At 35.5% G+C, this 15,721-nt stretch overlaps 1 protein-coding gene across 1 annotated transcript in view; it reads right to left on the bottom strand.

Moving 5' to 3' along the window:
- The window catches only part of LOC111154944 (ATP binding cassette subfamily E member 1), a 31,017-nt gene continuing 15,296 nt past the window's right edge, over window positions 1–15,721 (bottom strand). The window contains exons 10-18 of the mRNA XM_022514908.1: window positions 10,889–11,010; window positions 7,861–8,082; window positions 6,409–6,468; window positions 6,249–6,307; window positions 4,452–4,562; window positions 4,233–4,375; window positions 3,986–4,108; window positions 2,482–2,593; window positions 1–514 (exon numbers count right to left, since the gene is read on the bottom strand). Coding sequence (XP_022370616.1) covers window positions 467–514; window positions 2,482–2,593; window positions 3,986–4,108; window positions 4,233–4,375; window positions 4,452–4,562; window positions 6,249–6,307; window positions 6,409–6,468; window positions 7,861–8,082; window positions 10,889–11,010 — 1,000 coding nt within the window. The 3' untranslated portion in view covers window positions 1–466. The remainder of the gene's footprint in view (window positions 515–2,481; window positions 2,594–3,985; window positions 4,109–4,232; window positions 4,376–4,451; window positions 4,563–6,248; window positions 6,308–6,408; window positions 6,469–7,860; window positions 8,083–10,888; window positions 11,011–15,721) is intronic.

Genomic DNA, 15,721 nt, shown 5'->3' on the forward strand with positions numbered 1-15,721 from the left:
TATAATCCTGATGTTTATTTATCAAATTTCTTTAGTGGAGTCTTCGACCGGCTTTTAAAACAAGGGCAGTTTCATTATAGAGGAATATTTGGCAAACACTAAGTACAGAAAGCTTTTTCAAGATTTTTAAAAGGGAGTAACACTGGTCAGCATTTGGTACATGAATATGATGACACCTACTGAAAATCTTCCCATACATCATGAAAACTTGGAGGTAATTTGTGTAGCTTGAAATGTCTTCAATTTAGAATGTTATACATAAAAAGGGCCTTATCAAGAACAGAAAAATGCATTTTCTGTGTTCAGACTGTAATTTACAACACAACTGGCTTTTGATGTTACATTAAGTAAATTATACTTCAAGCTCCAGAGTATGTGGGACATAAAACCTGATTAAAGTTTTATATGACAAAAATCCCAATAAATGTTTCCTTTAAGAAATGGCTTTTCAATATTCTGATTCAGTCTAGTCATCCAAGAAAAAGTAGTTTCCACTCTTCTTTTGTTCTACATCCTAAAAAAGAGAAACAACAAAATCAACACCATTCTCCTGTATGTTGAGGGTAGACTTTCACCCACAGTATTGGTTAGCAGTGTTTACAATAGCACCTCTACAACCTCCTCTGCACTCACTGTCTGCATCTGGATATTCCTGGATCCACTAAATCAAAGACAAGATTAGGACCTCTGTTACTTATCCCTACCACCAGAAAATTCCCTTAGTCCACCTCAAGCAAAGCCCCTTTATATAAAATGCCTTACTTATGTATGTAAAATTTTGCTTATATAAAATGCTATTTTCAGCTAAACTATTAAATTCCATTTTCATCATTTTGACTTTATTTTTTAAAGATTTTTATTTGACAGAGATCACAAACAGAGAGGCAGGCAGAGAAAGGAGGAAGCAGGCTCCCCACTGAGCAGAGAGCCCGACTCAGCACTCGATTCCAGGACCCCCGGGGATCATGACCTGACCCGAAGGCAGAGGCTTTAACCCACTGAGCCACCCAGGCGCCCCTCATCATTTTGACTTTAACAAGCCTCTAGTCCAGAAGGTTAACACTGTCAGTTTGAGAACTATTACACAAAGTGCATATAAAAGTATTTTTTCCCAGTACTGTTTATAGACTGGCCAGTAATGATCCATCCACCTATCTGCCTAGGAGTTTCCTATTAGGATCAAGGTATGACGACTAAGATGAGTGGGCACAGAGGAATGATGACTAGGTATATCTGGGGCCAGAACCATGGGTTTCTACACAAGAAAAAGACAAATATAACATTTGTTAACACTTTGGAAGGAATTCTTAGGAAAATTAAGCTGTGCATAAGTGTTGTAGAATTTAGTTCCTCTTTTCTACTTAATATGATTTTTAAAACAAGAACTTTTCAAGTCAGAACTTGTAATTTCATTATCCTGACCAGACAGTAATTTTTAAACAAAATACACAGCAAAGTCTGAAGACATCAATCCACTGTGTCAGCCTCTTAAGAATACATGATGTGGGGCACCTGGGTGGCTCAATGGGTTAAAGCCTTTGCCTTCGGCTCAGGTCATGATCTCAGGGTCCTGGGATCGAGCCCCGAATCAGGCTCTCTGCTCAGCAGGGAGTCTGCTTCCTCCTCTCTCTCCGCCTGCCTCTCTGCCTACTTGTGATCTCCGTCTGTCAAATAAATAAATAAAATCTTAAAAAAAAAAAAGAATACATGATGTATACTGATTGACCTGGTCTCTGCTTTCTAAGGTTATAGTTTACTAGCAAAGCTAGAGTACAAATATGAAAATAATCTAGTAAATGCTAGTATTAAGGACAAGAGCTAGAGGGCCATGAAACATAAGCATTTTAAGTAGACACCACAGGAGACAAAAACACAGAAGTTTTTTTACAGTTAATTCATTTTTCTGAGTGGCCAAGAAATTATTGCTTTCTTAAAAAACTGTTGCACACACTCCATTAATTGCAGGGGGCATAATTAATAACTTTATATATCACAAAGAAAGGAAAATACTGCCAATTAAACTGACAAAATGTTTTTCCATTGTGTAGAAGTTTATGCTCATTGAAGGAGCATGTCTGGATTTGTAAAATATTTTAATCAGGTGTTGGTTGCTGTGTGTGCACTAGAAGAAAAACATGAGAGAGTGGTCATGGTTTTCTGTAAAAACTTCCTTGTTTTGACAGTGAGTTAGTGTAATCTTTCTGAAGATATTTAAAATGGCAATTAAACTCAACACAGGCAGTACAGTAGTGGGGGTACAGCTCCAAGATAACATGAACAGGTCTGAGTTTGCGTAGCAAAAGCAACTGCATCATTACTGCCTACCAGACTGAAGGCTGCCATCAGATATTCAGGTGAAAAATATGAATCTTAGAATTAACGAAATGACAATTTTTTTTTATGAAACAGGTTTCCAATATGAAACATGCCTTCCGATTATTTGTCAGAAATTATCCATGATTTAAGAGTTTTTCTACCTACCTTAATTGAATTGAGTTTGTTTATTCTTGGCCTATAGTTGTTTGGATCTCTTCTGAATGTAATTTCAAGCTGAGACAAAAATTTATTCATGCCAGCCAGAAGGGTTTGAGGACTAGAGGAAAAATAAGACATCAATTGTGATTAAAATTTATCCCACAAATTTCACTACATTTTGTGATGAAGAGCCGCATGGTTCCCTCATAGTTCCCTGATCACAAGTTCTCTAGGTAATAGTATAATCATAGCATATTATAAATTCTACACTCAGAAGGGTCTTTGCTTGGACTGTTTAGTTTATTTGGCTATATTTTTGTGTGAAACAAACCCAGTTTAAACTATGTTTCTGATCTGGAAAAAGAAACATTTAAGAAATACTACTTTAGAAAAACAAAAGATTAATTAGGAGATTACAGAATTTCCAATCTGACATTTTCAGGGGAGTAGAGAATCTAACAGAAAAGGTAACATGAACATCAGAAATTTGGCACTGGAGGGAGTATGTACAGCACAAAGGATTTATTATACCTTGTAACTCCTTTATTCATCTTTTTTACCCAAACTAGTTCTTAAATCATACTAAACTGCATCATACTTGTGGAACATTTTAAACATTTTTGTAAATATAAAGGATTGTTATTTGAATTTAATAAGCTTTCTATAGTCTATGAAATTTCCCTCTCAAAGTAAGATGTTAATTCTCAATTGGTAAAAACTTTAAAATGAAAACAAAGGAATTTTGGGAAGTTAAGCTCTTACACATTTTTGGATGAATTATTCAAATAGCAACTCCATTCCTCCCTCTTTAATATCAGAAACCTGTTGCAATCACATGAAATTGCTACTTTCATAGGAAAAAGATGGTGGCATATCAGTAATTCCATATGTTTCAAACTAACATAAGGTTGCAGCACTAAAAAGTCTAAGAAATTTCTCATTACGCTGATTTGAATGTTAGACTTCTCTATATGACAAATGCTCTCATTCAAGCCAATAAAGAAAAAGAAAAAAGGGGAAATGGTAAAATCATTCATTTTGTCTCTGTTGTAGATCAGTACCAGATATTTGGGATCCACTGTGAGCATTACCACTAGCAGGGTAAGTTGTGGACAAAATCAAGTAACCTATGAGCATCTTGTTTTCTTTATCTGCTGTATAGAGCATCAGTGGTTTTCAGGGAATCAACATCCTAATCTGTTTTGAAAATCCAAATAATGAAGTAGACAGAAGTTAAGTTGCAAGAAAACGTGAGCAGCCCAGAGCTCTGCATGCTTATCTCCCTGGGTCAGGAGTTCTAAGGTCTGAACACTAGTTTTTCCAGTCCCAACCAGTATATATTCAACATGAATAATCATGCAAGTCACAATCATTCCTAGAATTACTGGCTACCTCTTTAAAAATTAAAATGGTATGATAAGTGTTTATAAGCTCAAAGGAAATTTTTGAGTAATAACTTTAATTGTAAGAGCTTACAAATAGGGTTGAACGTTTCAGAAAATCATTTTACCTGTTTGCGACTGTGTTCTTAGATGGAATGCCATCAAAAACGATGACTCGATCTGCTAGATAGGTGGCCATAATGAAGTCATGTTCTACAACAAAGGCTGTCTTCTTAGCATGGAGTATGAAACTAAAATACATGAATTTGAAAATGTTTCCAGTTTTCTGTTACCAACTATTCAAATGCTGTATTTAGCACCGTTGTATGCCATCGCACATAATTAAAACTAATACTCTTACTGGCAGGACATTACCGTTTGACAACTCGAGCTGCCATCAATCTTTGCTCAGAATCCAAATACGCAGATGGTTCATCAATTAAATAGACATCAGCAGGCTTGCCCAAACAAAGTGCCAATGCCACTCGCTGCAGTTCACCACCAGATAATGTCTGCACCTATTTGGAGAAGTTGTTTAGCAAACTACGTAGAGACATACAAAGTTTAAAATACAATAAAAATCAGAGTATGTACTTCTTGATCGATGATGTTTTCAATCTGCAGAGGCTTCATCACATCAGTCACGAATTGTGGATGAGTGTAAGCATCTCTTATCTTTTCATGTAGCAACTGTCGAACACTTCCCTGTTTTTAGTGAGAAAAGTATTGAAATTTTATTTCAGTACAGAACTCCTCTAATTATCTTGACAAAGCCAAGCTCCAGAGCAAAAAAATATATCAATTTGCCACCCACAGATATATTTTTATGCTTATTCATCATCTATAGCGTGTTCTGAAATTTTAATGTTAAAAACCCATCATGTCCAATAAGTAAAAAAAGCATCTTAAAATCTGAAAGTAGTAAATGATGACTGTTTCAAGAAAGATTATCATTTGAGAATAGGAATAATTCTCAAGGTCAGCATGGGTATCAAGTACCCTCTGGCAATCAGAAAGATAACACAAAATGCCTAACATGATGGGGATGAATCTTAAGATGTCCTGTGCTTGTTGTTTTGAAGAGGGCTGAGTCTGAGAACTTAAAAGCTAAGCTTATACAAAGTATCAAAAATAAAATTTTTATTGTAAGCTATCTCAAATAGGCCTGACAAAGAGGTACTGAGTACAAGTACCATAGTTCCAATTTCAGGGATATACCACACTGTTTACCCATTCATCAGTTGACAGACATTGAGATGGTTTTCCACTTTCTGACTATTATGAATAATGCATTTGTGTGCAAATTTTTGTGTTGAGAAAGGTCTTCATTTCTCCTGGGTATGTGTAACTAGGAGTGGAAATGCTGGTTCATATGTAACTCTATGTTAATCATATGAGGAACTGTCAAGCTTTCTTTCTTTATTTTTTATTTTTTTTTAATATTTTTTATTTATTTATCAGAGAGAGAGAAGGAGAGCGAGTGAGCACAGGCAGACAGAATGGCAGGCAGAGGCGGAGGGAGAAGCAGGTGCCCTGCAGAGCAAGGAGCCCGATGTGGGACTCGATCCCAGGACGCTGGGATCACGACCCGAGCCGAAGGCAGCTGCTTAACCAACTGAGCCACCCAGGCGTCCCTGTCAAGCTTTTTTTAAAGTGGCTCTTATACCATAACATCTTGCATTCCCATCAGCAATGCATGAGGTTCCAGTTTATCCATACCCTTACCAATACGTTACTGTCTTTTATTTAAGTCATCCTAGTGTGTGTGTAGTATCTCACTGTAGTTTTATTTGCACTTTCCTAATAACTGATGGTGCTGAGCATCTTTACATGCTTATTTGGCCATTTGCACATTTTCTTTGAAAAAAATGACTATTCAAATCCTTGGCCCAATTTTAAACTGAGTTGTAAAAGTTCTTTATATATTCTGGATATAAGTACCTTACTATTCAATAATTTGCAAGAGTATTCTCCTATCTTGGAGGTGGCCTTTTAGTTTTTTGCTCATGTTATATGCAGCATAAAACACACATTAAATGTCAGGTTTTTTGTTTTGTTTTGTTTTTAAAGTAAGCTCTACACCCAACAAGAGGCTTGAACTCACGGCCTCAAGATAAAGACTAACATGTTCCACTGACTGAGCCAGCCAGATGCCCCCACATTAGTAGGTTTTTATTTTGGAAAAAGATGTCAAACAGATTTTAGAAGCATTTCCTAACAATGGAATCAAGGACTGACGTCTTGATGCTACTCTTTAGCCACTTTTGGTAAAACTGTACAGAAAATAAAGAATTTTGATACAGTGAAAGATTAAAACTCTCTCTGTGTGTGTGTGTGTGTGTGTGTGTATAAACTTTCCTTTAATAACCAAATAACAGAATCGTTACTCACAGTTGATTTGGGACTGATTTTCTGTGGCTTATAACTGACATTTAGAACCGGCACTTCTCCTGTAAAATAATGCAAACAAAGAAGACAATGATAATTACCCATATCTTCAAAGTTTCCCATGTGTGACAGAGTAAAAACAGTCAACAATATACAACAGTACCTCCTTCATCAGGCTTAAGTCTTCCAGCAAGCATTCTGATAAATGTGGTTTTACCAGTACCTGCCAACACAACATACAACAAACAGACTTGAAAAATGGTTCACATTTATAGTAAAACACTATGTACACTCCAGGGTTTTAATAAGAAATTAGTTTTAAAGATATATAATGACATTACCAAATTCTGAAGGTTATACAGAAAAATACTCAAAGCTTTCACGATTCACTTTGAACATATCATTTGAAACTAAATGGGAGGAATATAACAGATTAATAAATCTTATTAATAACCATTTTAATAAATGGTAGATCTATGAAATACAAGTCTTGGGTTAGTTTTTAAAATAATTATTTAGCTAAAATACCAACACAATTTATTGTCAAGTGGTATAGTATTGTTATGATGGAGTCATCCTTTTAAATCCGTTTATATGAAATACTTGGTCAAATGCAAGCCATCAAATTTGACTTGGTCAAATTTCCTCCATCAGTTAACGAATGCATCAGTTAATGATACATTGCAAAATCCTCCAAGGGAATTTCTAGAGATTTACAAGCTCTAAGTATACAATTAAAATCTTGTGGGTTTTTTTTTTAATTTTTTAACTCCTTCGAATCTTGAAAGCAATACGAGACTTTTTGTACTCAAATTCAACTCACAGCTCTATTTATGACAGCAATGTAATACTGAGAATTTAGGTAATAAAACTATTTACAAAGATGAGCCTGAATTTAAAATGAGAGCTCAAATGGAGAAATGCCAAGAAAAAACTAGATTGTTTTTGGATTATTTATTTTGTCCTATCAATTTATACAGAGAAAAACTAGCTTGGGAAAAAAAGATATCTTATTTTCACCACAGGTTACGAAACAAAATACGTAAAATATAAACTTGATTGAATGACAATATTAAATCATACAACATCACAAAATGTGAACTACACTGAGAAATATATGGGTTTAGCCTAGATCCCAGACCTACAACTGAGTCAGTTTTTCATCAAGTAGCTAAAACTAAGTTACTGGATAAACAGAACAGACTTTCCTTTTTTTTTTCTTCTTTTAAAGATTTTATTTATTTGACAGAGATCACAAGCAGGCAGAGACAGAGAGGGGGAAGCAGGCTCCCTGCTGAGCAGAGAGCCTGATGCAGGGCTCAATTCCAGGACCCCGAGATCACGACCCGAGCCGAAGGCAGAGGCTTAACCCACTCCCCACAGAACAGACTTTCAAATAAAGGGAGTGATGGGACGCCTGGGTGGCTCAGTTGGTTGAGCAGCTGCCTTCGGCTCAGGTCATGATCCCAGCGTCCTGGGATCGAGTCCTACATCGTGCTCCTTGCTCATCAGGGAGCCTGCTTCTCCCTCTGCCTCTGCCTGCCATTCTGTCTGCCTGTGCTTGCTCTCTCTCCCTCTCTCTCTGTGACAAATAAAGGGAGTGAGAAAAACTTACCATTTTCCCCCAACATCACCATGATTTCAGAATCTGTAAACTCTCCAGCTACAATTGCTAGCTCAAACTCTCCCATCTTTTTCTTCATTCCAGGATATTTATACATACACATCTTTTTAACTTCTTCTTCATTAGCTGTCTCAGCCACTTTAAAAACAAGTGATGCATCTCTGAATCTCAAGTTTTCTGTCGGAACGTAGCCATCCAAAAAAATGTTTATGCCTGTTGGAGTCATTGACAAAAGATTAGTAAAGATCAATTAAAAACTAGTTTTTCTCCAAAGCAAGAAATTATCATATAAAAGCAAAACCCTAGGTTCTCTTGGGAGCAATCTAAGCACAGATTTCAAATTTTTGTGGATTTGTGGTAACATGCAGTGATAACATGGTGTTTTATGTATCTAATGCAAGTTGAAATAACCTATGCATATATATTTGTCTATATACACAAAGCATATCTCTTCATTATGATGTGACTTATGTAAGGTTTTTTTTCCATTAGGTTTTATGCAAAAGAATATGGTGGCATTTCTGCTGTACTTTTAAATCAAAACTTCTAATTTCTCTGAAAAAAATGACAGTTAAAAATGGAATATTTTCAGACGTAAAGATATAATTTGGGGAATAATTTTTTAAATAAAGTTATGAGTATGCATTTTCACATGAGATCTAGATACCACAAACAGAAGTTATAATATATACTGCATTTTTTCAGATTAATTTTGCAGGTTTGTAATATATTTAGAGTAACGAACAGACTTCATTTAACCTTTTATTTGGCTTCACTATACAAAAATAAACACTTTTTTCCCCCTAAAGATTTTATTTATTTATTCGACAGAGAGATCACAAGTAGGCAGAGAGGCAGGCAGAGGGGGCGGGGGAGCAGGCTCTCTGCTCAGCAGAGAGCCTGATGCGGGCCTTGATCCCAGGACCCTGAGATCATGACCTGAGCCAAAGGCAGAAGCTCAACCCACTGAGCCACCCAGGCGCCCCAACACTATTATTTAAACATCTTTTAGTAACAGAAAGAAAACATACTGTACATGAGGATCTCTCCAAACTGTTAAGATCCACAACGGCAGACACAGAAATGAAAAAGTGGGTTATTTGGGAAAATGAAAAGATCTGTTTTCACTGTTTCCTATATTTAAGATAATAAGAGAAAGATAGTAGCTCAAGCCTGGAAGATCTTGAAAGAAAGCCTAAGGTGGTTACTCATATCCTCTAGAATTGAGAGCCATATCAGGGGGGGTCTACAGCCTCAGCCTAGAACACAGGTATTCCAGTATTTGCTGAAAGAACGAATGAAAGATCTTGCCAAAAGTCAGCATGTTTTTTATCTTAAAACTACTTAAAAATTATAAATGTGAGGACAAAAAAATTAAAACCAAAAATTAAATAGGAATATAGATTTGAAGGAAACCGTAGTGGCCACTTAATCCAGATACCTAATTTATCAGATAAGGGAACAGAGGCTCAGGAAAGTGTGACTGTGCAAAAAATCATTAACAAACCAGCCTTTCCATTTCCACTGCAATGTCTGTCTTGTCAATTTAAGATAGTTCAAGCTGTAACTGCCTTTACAGTTATACAGTTCAGAGAAAGCTTTTACACACATTTTTATGGCATCAATTTCAGTATTCACAGAAAGCAGAAAATAAGTTCTTATTTACTTGAATTGTTTTAACAGTGGGGAACTTCAAAAACTTCACCAGGAACCATTTCTTAAAATGGTATAGCTTTTAGACATGGCATTTATAACTAGAATTGTGAAGAGTGAATGCTACCTGCCTATGTCATTATCAACACAATTCTGGACCTACTCCATGGTATAGAGTCGGTACTCAATAAGTACTTGCTAAATTGAGGAGAATAAAAAATTAATAACTTTTTAATATCCTCTCTTAAAACAGACTACTGGAAAGAAAACTGGGCAATCTCACAACTTTTTCCTTAACATATGCATATATTTATATCAAATGCACAAATAGATAAGTGACAGCAATTCCTTCACCTTATCTTAACCTAAAAACTTTATGTACTTTTTATAAACTAAAAAAAGCTACCACTACCTTTTTATGCAAAGTGTTATGACCCAATATAAATTCCTTTTTACCAAAGTTTCTTAGGTATCTCAAAAAAGTTATCTCTTTGAAGAGATCACTTTCAAAAAAAAAAAGAGCCTGCTCAACCTAAAGACTACATGAGTAATTCTTCTTGTAAAATACGGTATTTTTTCAAAGTATGACATAGGTAGTCCATTTGGGTGTTCCTAATTGTTCTAGACTGACAGCTGAAGGCACACCTAAGAAAGATGAAATACAAAGTAAAAGAGGAGGAAGAAATCAGTGGAAGGAAATGGCAAAGAAATTAAGAGGAAAAAGGCATACTAGGTAGAGAATGCACTGACATTTGTTTCAGGAGATACTAGTAGTAGGTTAGTTTTTATTTTTGCCTAACTTGCTTAGGTAGAGAAGAGATATGGAAAAGAGAGGCCAGAGAGTCCCTCTTTCCTGAAAGTAGAAGGAATAAATAAAACTATACTTATGAAGCTATTTTACTATCTTATTTAAAGAATACTTACTAAACTACCTTATTAGGCCTTTAGACAGTCTAAGATCTACAAACTTAAGATACAGATTACAGATAAATTTGAAACATGAAAACAAGATGAGCACTAAATAAATTTTAAGTTTCACTACTGGTATTGGGCTTTCGAAGATAAAGATGACAAATACCACAATGATGCTGTAGAAGCCAAAATATAATAACTTTTAAGACTGCAAAGAGTGAAACTGAGAAAACATTTCTATCCCCTGACAGAAAATTCTCCAAAATGAAATGTTGTGAATAACAACTAATGGCTACAACCTCATATATAAACATTCTGTTGAGTGATTAAATTCCATTAATACTGGAGTTTTGGATAAAAGAGTAACATATAACTACTTAATATCAACAGTAATACATTTTCGAAGCATTAGAGTTAAAGAATACAGCATTGTGTAAATAATTTTTCAAGTTACCTTCTCTTACACTAAAAGGCATAGTGACAACACCATAAGCACTTGGTACGCCATATAAACAGCAGATGAAGTCAGAGAGATAGTCTAATACACTTAGATCATGCTCCACCACAATGATATATCTGCAAATCAATATAGATTTTTATTTTTAAATGTAACATAACATATAATGAAATTAAAATTATATTTAATTACATTTAAATTCTTAGAACAGTGTAAATGTCAGGAAAACAGATATGTTAAAAAAATTAAATGCAGAGACCATATTAAGCAAAGCCTTAAAACATTTTCTTTAAAATAAGACTCATTATCAGTCTTTTGTTTCAAATTATTTTCCTAAACTAAAAGGAAGGGGGAAAAAAAATAATGGGAAACAATTTAGATACATGAAATAAATGTGTTTTGCCAATAAAGAACACATTTTTAAATAAACTTTACCAAGCCAAAACAATTACAATAGATTTAAATCTGATGTAGCCTAAACTCTTGACTATGCTATTCATCTTATAGATTAAGCCCTTCTAGTTGTCCTGTCCCATATGCTAGCTGCATTAGGAGATGCAGAGAACAGGATGACAGGAAGCTTAACTGGAGAATTTTCAAATTAGTTGGGGAAAACAAGGGATAGACACAAAACATTACCAAAAAAAGTATACATCCAAGTATGTTCTCTAGATATAAAGTCTAGTGAAGGTCGGAAAGGAAAAAGGTGTATACTGCAGTACTATGTAAGTGGGACGGGACAGGATGTGACATTTTTTTCTTAGTTTTTTTTAGGATGTGACTTTTGAAGTGGTAGGGAACAGTATTGCTAGTGTACAAACTATCAGGCAAATAAAAGTCATGACACTTTTATGCAGCATTTTATTCCTATTTGAGTTAGTTCAAAATGTTAAAAAAGCAATGTCCTATAGACATCTCAAATTCCAACTTGTTTCCTACACAAGTAAAAATTATCCACATTTGTATTAATTGAGTCATTACTCCTGTTTAAAAAAAAGCACTAATTTTATTCCCAATGATAAACTGTTTAAATTCTCAAGTCTGTCAACTCTTTCTCAACAATGTCTCATGTATTATGTATTCATTTTGTTTCTTTTTTTTTCTGCCTAAACCCTTGCTCAGGTTCTCAAGTTTCTTTCAATATTGCTATAGACTTTTAACAAACCTCATTTTTTTCAGGTTCCCAGATATGGCTCTCAGTTGCAAATAAAACAAATTAACATCCTAAGACTTTCTTTCAAGAGTTTCCAAAACTTCAGGTACTACTTCTCCTGAGTATAAGGCACACTAAAAAATGGATCTTTGTTTCCTGAATAATCTACTTTTCCATTTCTATGTGTCTAAGGACTGTTTCTTCTAGTAAATGTTTAAATCTTCACCTGCTGAAATCTTACTCAACCCTATAAAGTCCATCACAATTCTACCTACTGTATAATCTCCTAATATGCAAATGAGCTTTCCGCAACTCTTGAACCTTTCTCACTCTGAACTGTTATTTGGATTTTACTATTTTTGAGTATCTCTACAACTTGTTCCTAAATTTTATGAAGTGAGACTACATAGTACATTTTAGTACCTCTATGATTTTTAGTCTTGTGATATGTACCAAAGTGATGTTTAATAAAGTTACTGAATGACAAAATGAAGAATTTGGATTTATGCTAAATTGACAATGGGGGAAAATGTTCAGTTTTTTTTTTTTTTTTTAAAGATTTTATTTATTTGTCAGAGAGAGGGAGAGAGAGCGAGAGAGAAAGAGCGCAAGAGTGCACAAGCAGGCAGAGTGGCAGGCAGAGGAGGAGAGAGAAGCAGGCTCCCTGCTGGGCAAGGAGCCCGATGCGGGACTCGATCCCAGTACCCTGGGATCATGACCTGAGCCAAAGGCAGCAGCTTAACCAACTGAGCCACCCAGGCATCCCAAATGTTCAGTTCTTAAATAGAATTGTCCAGTAGAATTTCCTATGGCTATGAAAATGTTCTAGTGTAGTTTGACTGAGGGAATGAATTTTTAATTTCAATTAAAATTAAAATAGCAACATATGGCTAGAAGATGCAGCACAGGTCTAGAATAAGAAAAAAAAAATCATTTTAGATTAATATGGCAAGAAGGAAGAACCACAGACTTTTTAAAGAAAGCTATCATAGCAATCTAGGTATCAGGTGGTAAAAAGAATGAAAAAAAGGGACAAATTTAATTATGAAAAGAAAATATTAAAAGGAAATGTTTTCAGGGCGCTGGATGGCTCAGTTGGTTAAGCGTCAGCCTTCAGCTCATGTCATGATCCCAGGGTCCTGGGACTGAGCCTGGCAGCTGACTCCCAGCTCAGTGGAGAGTCTATTTCCTTTCCCACTCCCCCTGCTTGTACTCTCTTTCTCTCTGTCAAATAAATAAATAAGTAAAAATCTTAAAAAAATAAAAAAGGAAAGAAATCATTTCTACCACACTGGTAAGAAGCATCATCAATAAAAAGGGCAAACCACGCAAGTGAGCCAATACTCATCCTAGTTTGGTATCTTTGTTGGCAATGTTCCATTATCTGGAATAACTGTCTACTTCTTACCATTAAAATTTCACAACTCAGTTTAAGGTGGCATAGTATCATATAGAGGCTTTTGATTTGCGTTGAAAAGAAGAAAAAAAACTAGGTCAAAGCTTCTGATATCGCTACCTTTAAGTGGAACTTACAGAGAAGTCCAAAATGTGAAAAAGATTTAAGTGAGCCACTCTATTTTCTGAGGGTTTGTAAAGAAAACAAATCTGCAGCATAGAAAAACCTAAGCTGTGAAATTCCTACAATTAATTTTGGGTCACCTGTTGGTTTTTAATCTTACCAAAGATGTTCTCGGAGGTCAAATGCTAAAAAATCTTGTGTATTAGTGTCCTTTCTCCAATCCATGCTCTACTTCTTGTTTTAAGGATATGATCTCTGAAATCTTTTTACAGCATTAAGACTTTGCCTTGACATGTCACAGAATTTCAGGATGCATATACTTGTCACTTTTTTTCATGAATCTATCACGAAGAGATTACTTTAACCCTTTTATCTATAAATAACATCCAAGACAGTTGTGAAAATGTTTAACTCAATCATTCTCTTCACTTAGTCAATCTAATTTGTTTTGACATGTTAGTCTATTACAATTATGGCTAGTGCCCTCTAAAAATACAGCATTGAAAATGCCTAAACACATATTTTTTTAAGATTTTATTTATTAATTTATTTGAGAAAGAGAACATGTATGAGCAGGGATAGGGGCAGAGGGGGAGAATCCCAAGCAGACTCTGCTAAGCATGGAGCCTGATGCAGAGCTCAGTCCCACGACCCTGAGATCATGACCTGAGCCGAAACCAAGAGTCAGATGAGGCTTAACCGACTGAGCCACCTGGGTGCCCCCTGAACATTTACATATTAAGATGTATGTCACCTGGATGTAAATCACTTTCCTTTTAGTTCTTTTTATTATGGTTAGGATGTTATGTGATATTTAAAAGAAAATTATGTGTGAAAATAGGTATTATCCAAGATTTTCATAATAAAGGGATATAAAAATATTTTATGAAAAGGGGCGAGGGTTGAGAATCACTGATTTGACTGCCTGTATATTCTTTTCTTTTTTTTTTAAGATTTTATTTAGTTATCTGACAGAGATCACAGGTAGGTAGAGAGGCAGGCAGAGAGAGAGAGGAAGGGAAGCAGGCTCCCCGCTGAGCAGAGAGCCTGATGTGGGGCTTGATCCCAGGACCCTGGAATCATGACCTGAGCCGAAGGCAGAGGCTTTAACCCACTGAGCCACCCAGGTGCCCCTGTATATTCTTTTCTTTATCAATTGTTAAGTCTTTGAATACTAGGACTTACATGTTATATTCTTATATTCCTCAAAGAGTCTATCATAATGTCCAGGCCTACATATGAAGTAAAAATTACAGCTACTATTTGGCACAACACTCTCTTTATCACTGATAAATTTTAAGTTTCATTTCAAAGTATGTATGGGGATCATTTGTACCTTCAGCCATGACCTTGCTATGGCTTTATTTTTCAGACTCCTATTAAAATATATGTAAACAGTCTTCTCATTCCATTCTCTAAACCTCCCTTCTGAACTCCATCAGAGTTCAATCCCATTCTCAATCTGCTCATTCTGGTAACTTGCACGATCAACTTTTCGGTTTCTAATGATCTTTTCTGCTGTCCCTAACCTGTCTGAGCTGTCCAATGAGTTGTCTTTTTTTTAAAGATTTTATTTATTTATTTGAGAGAGAGACACACAGGGAGAGCAGAACATAAGCAGGGGGAGGGCAGAGGGAGAAGCAGGCTTCCTGCCAAGCAGGGAGCCCAATGTGGGGCTCGATCCTATGACCCTGGGATCATGACCTGAGCCGAAGGCAGCTGCTTAACGACTGAGCCACCCAGGTATCCCTGTCCAGTGAGTTTTTAATATCACAGTTGTACTTCCAACTTCTAAATCTGTTTGAGTTTTTTGAACATTTACCTATTGCTTTTTTTTGATACCATATTCTTACGATTTTATATCCTTTTATATTTTAGATACTACTGTTTTATAGTTTCTTTGAGAATATCACCTGAGACATTCTTGAAGGTCTAATCCTATTGTCTGTTGTGTCTACTAATTAACTTTCAAATCGTTTCCTATTATTATTTGGATCACGAGTCTTTTCTTGTAGGAACCCTGGATGACTAGGATTGAGGGCACATCCCTACAATGTGGTTTTATACTTGCTTCTGCTAGGCATCCACATGAGTAAAGATTCTAGGATGCTCTTTCTATGTTACTTTCTTACTATGAAGAGTTTAAACTCCCCTGATT

The sequence above is a fragment of the Enhydra lutris genome, unplaced genomic scaffold (assembly GCF_002288905.1).
Source record: "Enhydra lutris kenyoni isolate GAN:26980312 unplaced genomic scaffold, ASM228890v2 scaffoldscaffold3, whole genome shotgun sequence".
Classification (NCBI taxonomy): Eukaryota; Metazoa; Chordata; class Mammalia; order Carnivora; family Mustelidae; genus Enhydra; species Enhydra lutris.